Raw genomic sequence first — 13,859 nt, forward strand, 5'->3', positions numbered from 1 at the left:
GAGGGAGGGGTGTGTGTATACATACAGTTGATTCACTTTGTTGTACAGCAGAAACTGACATAACATTGTAAACCAGTTATACTGTAATAAAAGAAAGTTCTAGGAGAGAAACTGATTTGAGAGAATTGAAATTATTTTAAATGCTTTGAAATGTGAAGCTGGGAAAGGACACTAAAGGAAATGTTATAGTGACTTGAATCTCGTTTTCTAACACCTTCTTGTTTCCCCATCCACTTGAGAATTGTGCTGGTCATTGTTACTGTCTCCCTTTTCGTCATTAAAGGGTGTCAGGGAAAAGTGATTGAGTTGTATGACAATGGCCCAGTCAATAATCAATATACATTATCAATAACTGGGTTGTCTGTCCATAAACTTAGGAGAACGCCTCTAAAACTTCCATTGACATCCTGGCCACCATAAGTGAGGTATTTAGGAGTCACAAACTCATTACATAATTCGTTCCAGAGTGTTGCTTATGTTTGTGGTAATTGGAGCCTTAGTAGGTATATCTTGATTTTCTTTAAAAGCCGTATAAAAAGAAACATTAAGCAACTCTAATCATCACTTTGATTCCTACCTTATTTTAAAACTCAATCATTCCTTGTTTTCATCATATAGTGGACTCTTCAGAGTATCATTTTGGGGGGAAAAATCCTTGAGAGGCTAATTCTTTTCATAGTGAATTCAATTTTCTTTTTATTGCCCCCAAAGTAAAAAAGCACGAAATCACTTTAAGAACAACCTTAATCTACTTCCACAGCCTCTCAAAGAGTGACAGAGAATTAAATTGGCACAAACAATTTAGATTAGAGCTTTATTAATATGTGAAGGTGGAGACAGTCTAATGGGCTGTTTTGTCTCTAAGATTGTCTCTAAATCTCAGATATTGTACTTAAATCCTATGGAACATAAAAGATATAGCCAATGTCTCCTTATCACTCTTCCACATGAAATCCTTGCCACTTATGAACTCTGTGACCTCAGCAAGTTATTTAATCTCCCTCAGACTTAGCTTCCTCATCTATCACTTGGGAATATAAGCCTACTTCACAGGGTTATTCTGCAAAGTGAATGGAATCATGTCTATAAGATGTTTTTATGAATTCTAACACACTAAAGTATTCGTAGAAATAGTAGTCGTCAGAGTACACATTACTCTGCCAAATGAAGTGTATTGCCGTATAGATAAACAGAGAGTAAGCGTTTGTGTAAGTAGGGGATCTGGAAAGAGACCAACTGAAATACTGGGGAAAACCACAAACCTAAGGAATGGCAAAGAGGGCGAGGGAAAGGGAAGCCCGAGACAGCAGGGTGCTTGTGTGGGCTGTGTGGACCTCTTGGAAATCTTAAAATCAAGATTTTTTTTCTTCTTTTTGAGAGAGTATGACTGACTCAGTATAGGCAAAGCACTTTCACAGCCACACAGCCATAACCTTTGCATTAAATGCCAGCTGGAAACAAGTCTGGGGAGAAGTCAGCACCTTGCCTCTGGCTCTAGTCACCATCGTTTAGGAGATGGACTCTGGAGTCAGACCTGGGTTGGAATTGCTTCCAGCTGCATGGTTTTTAGCAAATCCTATATTCTCTTTAGCCTCAGTTTCTTTATGTGTAAAATACAGTAATGATGTTCAGATAAGATTGAATAAAAAGTACATGACACATGAGAAAAACTAAACTTTAATTATTATTGATTTTATTTAAAAGTAATTATAATTGTTTGAATATTAACCAAAGAAAATATTTGCCAAAGAGAAAATGAATGTGATAGTGCCTTCGCTTTCTTTTTCTTCTTTTTCTTTCTTTTAAAATGTAAAAGGTTTAATGAATGACTACTAGGACCATCATAAAATTATGCATGATTTTAAAGAGCCTGAAATTAACCACTCTGCAAGGTTATGGTCTAGGTGAAACCTTTACTAAATCATTTGCTAAGTTCACACTTGGAAGCACCGCAGAAAGTCCTAAATTTGACCATTTTCTATGAAATTGAAAGGAGTATCTCCCATCTAGAATCCTTTTGTGGGCCAAGATGAAGCTGAGGACATTCTAAATAGTTATTCTTCTTTGAGGGAGTGGAGATGACAGGGGAGGGGTAGGACTTGTAAGACTTATGAAATTGATGGCTGTAGTCACAAATGGCAACTCCGGGATTAGCTTTCAGGTCTGTTCATTATCTCCTAATGCAAGGGCTCCCTCTGCAGGCTCCAATAACCTCTGCTCCCACGTGGGAAGCTAAATCGGGCTCTGCAAGTACCTGTTGTTGAGTCTTCTTACTTGTGGATATCAGCCTATCCACTGACAATAAAACTGCGTATCTAAAAACATCATAGTAAATGCACCTCTTGGGTACCTCTGGGGCTCTCCAGGAGTGAAATGGGTCCTGACCACAGTCCTCTTAGGCCCTTTCACCTGGTGTTGTAGGCTAGCATGGACAGATGCTGTGGAACAAAAGACAGGACACATTTTTAGGACCCCACCAGAGTGGAGAGACATGGTCTATGTGGATTTACACAGCTCATTAAGGGCTTGTTATTCCCATCTACTGAAAAGTTTGGTCCATGAACATCAAAGAACTACCCTAAAACATGTTATTGACCAATGCTAATACCTGCAGAATGTGTTAAGACTTGATTTAAAGTCTATCAGATTCATAAAAGCATAGATCAAGTATACTTACATAGATCTAGAGATTACAAAAGACTACTTTGATAGATAAACATAGCTATATGTAAACAGCTATACAGAAAAAAAGACAGACAGCTTGTTTGAGGTAAACACTGGAGTGCCACAGATGACATGGGTCCCACTGTTACAGTTCACTGGCGAAGGCTCAGACATACAGAGGGCAGGAAGGTGTCCTCAGGGCAGCTGTCCTATCGCATGTAACCATCAGACGTTTCTAAAGGGTGAAGGCCATGGGAACTGAATGAAAGAAAATGGAGCAAGTGTGTGAATTGGTCGGGTATAACTGGAGACCCTTATGGGTGAATTTATAGATATCCCTTTTAAAGGTATTTCAGAGGTACACAAGAAAAAAGATAATAGAAGTGTGTATAATATAGGACAAGGTCATGTTCTCTACTTGGAGCTCTTGATGACAGGCATGATCATTTAAGCTGGGAGAAACGCCAGGTCATTAAAAGTTGGGAATCAGAAGTAGAGAGGTGTCAAAGAGAGAATTAGTATCTGTGGTCTCAAAAGCAGCTAAGGACTAAGTGGAAGAGATGGAGGTAGAAGACAAGAATCACAAAAGTTGCCTGCCAGCAAAAGGGAAATGTGTAATTAAGAAGTAGGGGATAAAAGAACGAACTCAGTAGTAAAGCTTAAAGGTTTTCCCCATTTTTTAGGCCTTGTTTTCTATAGAAGTATTTTAAGGTTTGTAAGTCGAAAGCGAAGCTAAATAAAAGATGGGATGTTTTTCTAGATAAACAATGTAAACATTTCTTATAATCAATGATTTTTGAATTGTTGAAAAGCTAGTTATTTAGCTCCTAATTAGGACGTGGACAAAACAGAACCTAGGGCAAAGAGCTTGGGAGTCTAGGTTCAAAGATTGGTTCTAGGCTTTCTTTCTTTATAACTTTATTGAGGCATATTTTATATGTCATAGGATTCACCTACTTTAAGTGTATGATTTAGTGATTTTTTTTAGTATATTTACCAAGTTATATAGACATCATCACAAATCAGTTTTAGGACATCTTCATCCCCCAATAAGATCTCTCACGTCCATTTATAGTTAATCCTCCTTACGTGCTCCTATTCTTGGCCCCAGGAAACCACTGACTCACTTTCTGTCTCTATAGATATGCCTTTTCTGGACATTTCATATACATGGACTCAAACAATATGTAGTCTCACGTATTTGATTTCTTCCATTAGGAATAGTTTTTGAGGCTCATCTACTGTTGTGTGCAGCTAGCGTTCACTCCTTTTAACTGCCGATTATATCACATTTTGTCTATCCATTTGCCAGTTGATGGACATTCTGGTTGTTCCCAGTTTGGGGCTATTATGAATAATTCTGCTAAGAGCATTCATATGTTAAGCCTCTGTGTAGACATATGTTTTCACTTTCTTTGGGTATATACCTAGGAGTGAGACTACTAGATCAAATGGTAAAATTATGTTGAACTTTTAAAGAAACTGCCAAACTATTTTCCAAAGCAGCTGTACCAGCCACAAACACGGACGCTGTTTCTCCACATCCTCCCAGCCCTGCCTCTCAATAGCTGTGCAGCTTTGGGCAACCTTTAGTTTCTTCTTCAAAAAAAAACAGGTGGGGTGGGGAGTTATCAATTACCAAGTGCCTGCTGTGTGCTAGACAAGATGATAGAAGCACGGCATTCTGTGTCTGCCTTCACCGTCATTTCCATGAAAGGTAGACACGATTTTCTATGTGTCTGATGGATTTACGAAGGTTCAGAGATGTGAGGGAAGTTAGTCGTCAAAAAGATTTTTGTGAATACGAAGTTATACCAAGTATCATATAAAAACGTGCAGAACATACTACTGGGGACACTGACAGTGATTAACGAAGAGATTTTAATTTCTCCCCTTCTTCCATTGTTCACATCTCAAATAGATCTAACCACAGGGCCTGCCCCACCCCAATCAGACCCCACCACCTTTCTGGTGATTGTTGTTGCTGTTTAGTCACTCAGTTGTGTCTGACTCTTTGTGAACCCCATGGACTGTAGCCTGCCAGGCTCCTCTCTCTATGGGATTTCCCAGGCAAGAATACTGGAGTGGGTTGCCATGCCCTCCTTCAGGGCATCTTCCCGGCCCAGAGACTGAACCCAGGTCTGCCGCACTGGTGGGCAGATTCTTTACCACTGAGCCACGAGGGAAGCCTGTTTCTGGTGGTGGTTTCCTATTATGAAACTGCGATGCTTTGATGAATCTGTAACCTTGAGAGAACCCACTGTGTACTCACAACCCCTCTAGAGGCAGGAGTAGCCTAAATCCAATCTCGAGCCCAAGTAGCATAATCACTGTTGCATAAAAATGTAAGAGCAACTCGTTCAGAAAGGTTATATCTTTTAATGCTTTTTAAAAAATTATTATTCTTGTCTCTTCTTTCTCCCTGTCTTCACAATGGCAGTAATTACTTCTCCAAAGTCCCAAGAAGTGAGCTCCATAAAGTATATATTAAGGTTTCCAAGAAGCTAATTAACTTGATTGCTTTGAAATGAACCCATATCAGTTGGTTTGATAAATGGCAATAAGAAATGAAAACAGAGATAATACTGTTGATCAAATATAGAAAAATGATCTGGAAAAAAAGATTATTATCTTAGTCAAATTCAAGGGCTTGGGATTTTAAAGTATATTTCTGAATATGAAAATTCATAGGAAATATTATATGAAATTTTATGTAAAATATGATACACAGCATTTTCTTAAATCAACAACTTGTCATTCATTGTGTTTTTTCAGGGAGATCCTGGCATCAGAGGCCCTCCAGGCCCCCCTGGGCCTCGGGGTGTCGGAACCCCAGGGCCAAAGGTGAGTCCTCAGGTCTGTGCTCTGGGTGAGGGTCAGGTGGCATCAAGATGACCAGGGGAACATTCAATGCACAGGAAGTGCTCATATCACGTTGACTTATTTTTTCTTGATACGGATGAAGAGCCTTTCATTTTCATTATCATGTGAACTCTCAGTAAAATAGACCATTTGAGTGTATAAAGTCATTTGCTTCCTCCCAAAGAAATTAGAAAGTAAACACCTCTTTGAAAAGTGATTGCAGAGGGCTCAAAATATTCCCAGGTTCCTTAGAGGCTGCGCTCACATCAAGAAGCCCGTGCTTACTTTGGCCAGAGGTGCCTCAGGCCACCTGGTAACAGGTGGTGGGTCTGCTGCGTCCCGGCACACAGTCTGCTGTGTCAGGGCCCCGTGCGAGAGTCTAGTTTATCGTCCCCGGAGAAGCCGCGAGGAACTTCCTTTGGCTCCCTTTGCTCTCATTCTACTTCTCTTCCTTTTGTCACCTCCAATTTGGTGATTATTTACCCTTCTATTCTTTCAACCCACTGTTTTTCAATGAAGGAGATTTTGTCCTCCCCTCTCCACCCAGGGGGACCTTTGGCAGTGTCCGGAATCATTCTGGGCATCAAGTCCCACTGGGGAAAAAGGGCTACTGGCATCTAGTGGGTTGACGGCTGGGAGGCACAGGACATCCATCCGTAGTGAAGAATCATCGCAGCTCAAAATTTTAATTATGCTAGGGTCAATTGCTCATTCATTTGCTCAACAAATATTGCTTTGATTTGTTCAAAGAGGCGGGTAAGGAAATACCACTTCCCGGGTGGCTCAGCAGTAAAGAATCCGCCTGCCAATGCAGGAGACACGGGTTTGATCCCTGGGTCAGACAGATCCCCTTGAGAAGAGAATGGCAACCCACTCTAGTATTCTTGCCTGGGAAATCCCATGGACAGAGGAGCCTGGCAGGCTACAGTCCACGGGGTTGCAAGGAGTTGGACATGACTTAATGACTTAAAACAACAAAGAAATATCAGGCATATTCATAGAGAAAACAGGTTTCAGTGAGCCACCCATCACAAATTCAAACTACAGACAGGTATATTCATAGCCCAAATGCACAGAAGTGAATTAGAATCCTATTATCAGAGAGGAAAGAGAGAGAGCTTTGTGAATCAAAGATTTGACTAAGGATCCTACAATTACCAAGGTTCTTCATTTATCCTTTTTTGTCCATCAACTCCATTGTGACAGGGGGCTATTTCTTAACCATACAGATCCCTTTAAATGGATGGAGATCCCTCTGAGATGTTAGTAGTTGTTGTCACTGGGTGATGGAATGATGGGTTGATTTTTTTTTTCATTGTAATTTTCACTTCTATTTTTACTTTTTTTCCAATAAGTTCTTCTTATAATCAGAAGAAAGTAAAGTTTTTCCCCATAGTGGAAAGGAAAAGACTGACCTACACAGTAACTTTGATTAACTCAGGATTCCTGAAAGTTTGTTTCATCGAAATGTTAATTAGAGAACTTCTGGGGTCAGCAAAATTAAACTGACCTTTCTATTGTGGGATTTCTTAGAGGCTTTAATATATTCACCTGCCCCAGGAATCTATAAGGAGAGGCATATCCATGGTGTAAACATTTCCCAATCTTACTTGACCACAGAAGTCTTTCCTCCAGAAACATGGGGTCCCATTATGCTGTAAGGAACATATACTGGGAACTACATACTTTTTGCTTCATTGACATATTTTCTTAACAATTCAGCTCTGATCCATGTCAATAGGTGCTCAGTCTTTAACTGCAAACTCTGTGAATTAAGGTGCTATATTGAAATTGTGTGACATAGTACAGTGAAAGTGATAGTCACTCAGTCGTGTCCAACCTTTTGTGACCCTATGGACTGTATAGCCCACCAGGCTCCTCTGTCCATGGGATTCTCCAGGCAAGAATACTGGAGTGGGTTGCCATCCCCTTTTCCAGGGGTTCTTCCCGACCCAGGGATCTTCCTGCATTGGCAGGCAGACTCCACCCCTGAGCCAGCAAGGAAACCTGCTGAATCTTTAACTTCAACCCACATGAATTAATATGCTGTATTAAAATGGTGCAACACAGTAAAGGCTACCTAGAATTATGTGTGAGCCGTGTTTGAACGCCTGGTGTTTAGGGCAGCAAGAGGAGCCCAAGCGGGCAAGGCTATGGGGCCAACACTTCTGCTTACATCCAGCAGTTCTCCCTTATCGCTTTACAGCTGGATTACATGTAAAAATGTTTGAAAGGATTGTGCGGTTTAAAACTTTTGGAAAAACCCTGCTTTATATCACTATGGAAAGACTGAAGTGAGAATGCAGCTAAGAGCAGTAATCTGTCGCTCGTTTCTAAATCTCCTTACCCTTCTCTCCGACTTCTCTGTGTCTTCTAATAGGGTGACATCGGGCAGAAAGGCTTGCCTGGCCCTCCTGGCTCCCCTGGCTATGGATTACAAGGCATCAAAGTAAGTGAATGGAACTGTGCTAGGGTCGCCTCTCAACGCACTAGGGTGAGGGGGAGAAGAGGCTGTGGATAATACAAAATACGGCTATTAAGAAATGGACTTAATGTAAGCTTAGCAGTTAAAATCGCATCTGGTATTCAGAGGCATCGTCCAAAAGTGGAAACATGCTATAAGTATACTTGCTTCACAAATGCTTAACGTTCTGTAAGTAGCTTGGAGAGCAACTGAACGGTTACGGCGGTTGGCAGTTCTGTCGGTTTCTGAGCTGAACAGGGAGTCTGTGCCCCCAACTGCATGCGCTCCCTTCACCTTCCTCACCTGCAGCCTCCATTCTTAGCCCAGGGATGCCCGAGTTTCCAGTTTTAGCTCACAGTGGCATCACCCGGAGAAGCTTTTGAATAATGCTGCTGTCTTACCCCAGAAGAAGGACATCTGAATCTCGGGGGGGGCAGAGTTTGAGTCCTGTGGGTTTAAGAGCCGCCCATGTGATTCTCCTGAGCATCCAGGTGAGAAGCCCGACTCTGTGCAACTAGAAGCAACCACTGCATTCTGCTTGATTTCTGTCTCAGCCACAACAGGCCTATCTAGTGAGATGGGACTCCCAGGGTCTCCCCGCCTCGGTAGACAGAGTTTGGCATCCACAGGCTACTGTGTAATTTAAACAGTTCCCTCTTCTAATGTGATGATTTATGTATTTATTTTTTACTGGCTCACTCTCATTCTATTTGTTTTCCCCCAAATAAACTACAGTGGTTATGCTTCAAAACAGAGTAATTCCCTCGTGGGTAACTGACATTGACTCTAAAAAAGTGGAAGCATTCAAAATAAACTCATTGTCAGATGGCAGAATTTCTTAGTAAGTGGGAGACAGTAGGAGATGAAGATAATACATATGAAAAATCCTGTGTTGAAATTAAGCCACCTACTCCTGTGTTAAGAGTGAGTTCTGTCAAGAGCAAAACTCATTTGAATCTGTGTTAAACCTTCCAATCTATCAGGCAACATCTAGGGCTTCCACTGAAGGTCTTTTAAGTAATAGTTGTTCATCTGTAGGGCGGAGTACCCAAGCAAAGGCCAGCTAACATTAGCGTGGCCAGCTAACCAGTAGCGTGCAAGCACTGGGAAACCCTGCAGAAACCTACTTCCTTGTAAACAGCTTCTCTCACACTTTATCTTTTAAGCTCTACAGTTAAAAGATGCTTTTGAATTTATGAGTTTGCTTGAGCAATGAACCCATGATTGGCTCAGTTCACGTGTGCTGTTAATTCGCTATCACTACCGTGTTAAATTCTCTGCCAGCTTTTCCCTTTTGTTATCTTGGAATTATTTCCTTATTAACAAAGGGGCCTCTTGAGTTGTGCTTAACTAATCCTCATCAGTTCTGAGTCACCTGGTATCCTGCCCGTCCTTGCACCCTCCAGGTTAGGCCATGGTCAAAGTCCCTCCTGAGTGAAACTATGGTGGGAAAACTACCATCATAAGGAAAGAACCAAAATGAACACTGCCACGCATCCAGTCCTATCAGAAGCGAGGGAAGTTTTTCCTCCACTGAGGGTTGGGGCCTGATGCTGTTGGCAGTGAGCCTGGACCAAGGCTGCCTCACAAGCCTCCTCTAGACATACTGCCATCCTGCTGGCAGCAGGGCAAACATTTCTCTCAGGATGCCCACCTCATTTTTCTGACCCTGGCTCACCATCCCTCCAAAAGGGAGAGAACTGAGAAATCAAATTGGTGGTATTCCTCCGAGTCATTTTAAGGCTTAGCGAAATTTCATTTCTTATGTTCATTTGTTGAATCTATTTTATACCCCTTTCTAAAAAACTATTTGAATCCGTAAAATCTGCTTTAGCTGGCCTGTCTGTTCATGAGTCTCTGATGGAAGCCCTTGTTTTTAAACTTTCATGTCAGGGCCCAATTTGTACCCTGTCTCTCGATGTCATCCCAACCATGGGGAAAATAGGGGCTCAGGCTGCAATCACAGAAGTGATTTGCTCCACCTTAGTTCCTAGGATATTGGATTTACATTCAATTATTCAACCAACCTGGGGCTCCCCACTGGCGTGAGTGGCAAAGAACTCATCTGCCAGTGAAGGAGACGTAGGAGACGTGGGTTTGATCCTTGGGTTGGGAAGATCCCTTGGAGGAGGGCACACATGGCAACCTACTCCAGTATTGTTGCCTGGAGAATCCCATGGACAGAGGAGTCTGGCAGGCTGCAGTGCATGGGGAAACACAGAGTTGGACACAACTGAGCAACTGAGCGCATGTGCATTCAACCAACCAACACTGCTTGAGCACCATCTATGTCAGGCCAATAGGCTAAGTGCAGTATAAAATGATGAGTGAAAAGATGTGAACTTTGTCCTCATGGGGTTTAGAGACAGCAGACGATCACTTTTTGAGCTGCAGAGTCTAGAGGGGGTGGCACAGTGAAGTGAAGGGGTTTACAGGTTAGGCAAGAGTCCTGGAGGCCACAGTAATGAGTCTGGTCTCAGGCCTACAGTGACTGAAAGTCAGAGCAGGGTGACATGATCAGGCAGGGATTTATCCAAGACCCCCTCTTGTCTACCGTCTACAGAAGGGATGGGCATGACTAGAAGAGTGTGGGGGTGCCCCTCCCATACCCCTGTGTAACCTTCTGATTCTCAGTGTGGGAAACATGAGCTTCTGGGCACCCTCTCCTCCTGCCCCCCGCCCCCCCCCCCAGGGCTCTAGGACCACCCAGCCTGCTGCTGTGGGAACCCCGGAAAACATGATGGGCTCACTCCCCAGGGCACCACAGTCACCTCCCACCATTGCTCTGCAGTCCCTGCTGTGGCCTGGCTGGCTCCATACTGCAGGTGAGCTCCAGCTCCTTCAGGGGCCCCAGTGCTTTCTCTCAACCACAAACGTCTACTGACGTATGAATGAATACGAGACACTGGCTCTCTGTTTCCTCAGTGGCCTTGGCCTTTCAGGTTCACGGCATGGGTCGGAGGTTGCACAATGCCACTGTGCTGTCCCACCATGAGCCCCCAGCACTGATCATTTTCTCCCATTATGTCAGTAGCAGTAGTAGTCCTCAGATTAAGTCAGGAGGGAGAAAGGATGGGGCTTGGTCTTGAGGAATGGCTTGATGTGTCAACCAGCCCTGGAGGGACCAAGAGAGAGATTGAGAGGGTGGGTCATCAAGGTTAAAACACGAAGTATGAGGACACACAGAAATGACCGACTTCCCCTCTGCATTTCTACACAGGAGTCATGCCCTCTCTCCACCTTTGTTCAAGTTAGTTCTTGTGTCCCAATCAGCCTTGACATTCCCAGAGTATTTTTTTCTCAGAGGATCAGGAGGTCTTTGTAAAAATAGGATTCCTGGTGGCCCTCTATGACTTTAGGAGTTTCCAAGACAGAGGTGTGGACTAGACTATGACTCCAGCTGTGCGTAAACCGTTTATTCATTAAATGAATGGGCCTTCATCCCACCGGTTTCCATTTTCTGCTGAGGCCTGAACATGACTGATCTCTCACTGACTGAGGAAATACTCCCTGTAGTTAGGCTGTGGCCAAGGATGGGCTGACTAATATTTCAGGCCTCGCAAGTTTGTTATCAGTGTGAGCAAACAGTCTTGATGACGTGCTGGGGGAATCTGGTGAACACTACGGGGTGGAAATCCCAGTATCTCCAAAGCTGACAACGCATGATGACTTGGTCACAGAGCTAACAGATCTGAAGTGGAGGGAAACTGAGTCCCAGTGACCTCACCACTCTATCTAGATTCTGACCTTAAGGGTGTGACAGAAAGAGAATGAGCTTGAGAGCCAAATAAGACCTTGGCCTGAATCTGTCTAGTTGTATAAGGTATTTATGTTTGAGGAACTTTAAAGCTTCCTCATCTTTAAAATGGGGATAATAAAGCTATTTTGCAAGGTGTTGTGAAGAAAAAATTATACTAAATGCCTAGTATGCAGTAGTGGTTACTCAACCAGAGCCTGGGCTATGGAATCTACTGATCTGAATCGTGGTTTCCTAAGTACTACACCTCTTGCCTCAGTTTCCACATCTGAATAATGGGGATAATAATAGTACTGTTTTCTAAAGTTGTTACAGGAAATAAATGAGACAGTATGTGTAATGTGTTTAAAACAAGGTTCAATGCATGGTTACATATGCAGTAAATGGTTGGAGTTATTCACATTATCACAGAAAATTAGTCAATCTAATCACACTAGGACCACAGCTAGGTCTAACTCAATGAAACTAAGCCATGCCTGTGGAGCCACCCAAGATGGGTGGGTCATGGTGGAGAGGTCTGACAGAATGTGGTCCACTGGAGAAGGGAATGGCAAGCCACTTCAGTATTCTTGCCTTGAGAACCCTATGAACACTATGAAAAGGCAAAATGATAGGATACTGAAAGAGGAACTCCCCAGGTCAGTAGGTGCCCAATATGCTACTGGAGATCAGTGGAGAAATAACTCAAGAAAGAATGACGGGATGGAGCCAAAGCAAAAACAATACCCAGTTGTGGATGTGACTGGTGATAGAAGCAAGGTCCAATGCTGTAAAGAGCAATATTGCATAGAAACCTGGAATGTCAGGTCCATGAATCAAGGCAAATTGGAAGTGGTCAAACAAGAGATGGCAAGAGTGAACGTCGACATTCTAGGAATCAGCGAACTAAAACGGACTGGAATGGGTGAATTTAACTCATATGACCATTATATCTACTACTGTGGGCAGGAATCCCTTAAAAGAAATGGAGTAGCCATCATGGTCAACAAAAGAGTCCAAAATGCAGTAGTTGGATGCAATCTCAAAAACAACAGAATGATCTCTGTTTGTTTCCAAGACAAAACATTCAATATCACAGTAATCCAAGTCTATGCCCCAACCAGTAACACTGAAGAAGCTGAAGTTGAACGGTTCTATGAAGACCTATAAGACCTTTTAGAACTAACACCCAAAAAAGATATCCTTTTCATTATAGGAGACTGGAATGCAAAAGTAGGATGTCAAGAAACACCTGGAGTAACAGGCAAATTTGGCCTTGGAATACGGAATGAAGCAGGGCAAAGACTAAAAGAGTTTTGCCAAGAAAATGCACTGGTCATAGCAAACACCCTCTTCCAACAACACAAGAGAAGACTCTACACATGGACATCACCAGATGGTCAACACCGAAATCAGATTGATTGTATTCTTTGCAGTCAAAGATGGAGAAGCTCTATACAGTCAACAAAAACAAGACCAGGAGCTGACTGTGGCTCAGATCATGAACTCCTTATTGCCAAATTCAGACTTAAATTGAAGAAAGTAGGGAAAACCACTAGACCATTCAGGTATGACCTAAATCAAACCTCTGACTCTACAGTGGAAGTGAGAAATAGATTTAAGGGACAGATCTGACAGAGTGCCTGATGAACTATGGACGGAGGTTTGTGACATTGTTCAGGAGACAGGGATCAAGACCATCCCCATGGAAAAGAAATCCAAAAAAGCAAAATGGCTGTCTGGGGAGGCCTTACAAATAGCTGTGAAAAGAAGTGAAGCAAAAAGCCAAGAAGAAAAGAAAAGATATAAGCATCTGAATGCAGAGTTCCAAAGAATAGCAAGAAGAGATAAGAAAGCCTTCCCCAGTGATCAATGCAAAGAAAGAGAGGAAAACAACAGAATGGGAAAGACTAGAGATCTCTTCAAGAAAGTTAGAGATACCAAGGGAACATCTCATGCAAAGATGATCTTGATAAAGGACAGAAATGGTATGGACCTAACAGAAACAGAAGATATTAAGAAGAGGTGGCAAGAATACACAGAGGAACTGTACAAAATAGATCTTCACCAACAAGATAATCACAATGGTGTGATCACTCACCTAGAGCCAGACACCCTGGAATGTGAAGTCAA

The 13,859-nt window shown here is 42.6% G+C and overlaps 1 protein-coding gene and 1 long non-coding RNA gene across 7 annotated transcripts in view; one reads left to right on the forward strand and one right to left on the reverse strand.

Annotated features, from left to right (window-relative positions):
* Nucleotides 1–13,859, forward strand: part of COL28A1 (collagen type XXVIII alpha 1 chain) — a 184,047-nt gene that overhangs the window by 99,348 nt on the left and 70,840 nt on the right. The window contains exons 26-27 of the mRNA XM_005678961.3: nt 5,440–5,508; nt 7,907–7,975. Coding sequence (XP_005679018.1) covers nt 5,440–5,508; nt 7,907–7,975 — 138 coding nt within the window. The remainder of the gene's footprint in view (nt 1–5,439; nt 5,509–7,906; nt 7,976–13,859) is intronic.
* Nucleotides 1–13,859, reverse strand: part of LOC108635857 — a 177,142-nt gene that overhangs the window by 43,108 nt on the left and 120,175 nt on the right. The window contains exon 4 of one of the 6 annotated variants that reach the window (XR_001917992.1): nt 1,800–2,922. The exons of 4 other annotated variants lie outside the window; for them this stretch is intronic. This is a non-coding gene — a long non-coding RNA (uncharacterized LOC108635857). Of the gene's footprint in view, nt 1–1,799; nt 2,923–10,691; nt 11,106–13,859 lie in introns of those variants that run through there. One more of the 6 variants, XR_001917987.1, reaches the window with a different exon arrangement.

Source organism: Capra hircus, chromosome 4, assembly GCF_001704415.2.
Source record: "Capra hircus breed San Clemente chromosome 4, ASM170441v1, whole genome shotgun sequence".
Lineage (NCBI taxonomy): Eukaryota > Metazoa > Chordata > Mammalia > Artiodactyla > Bovidae > Capra > Capra hircus.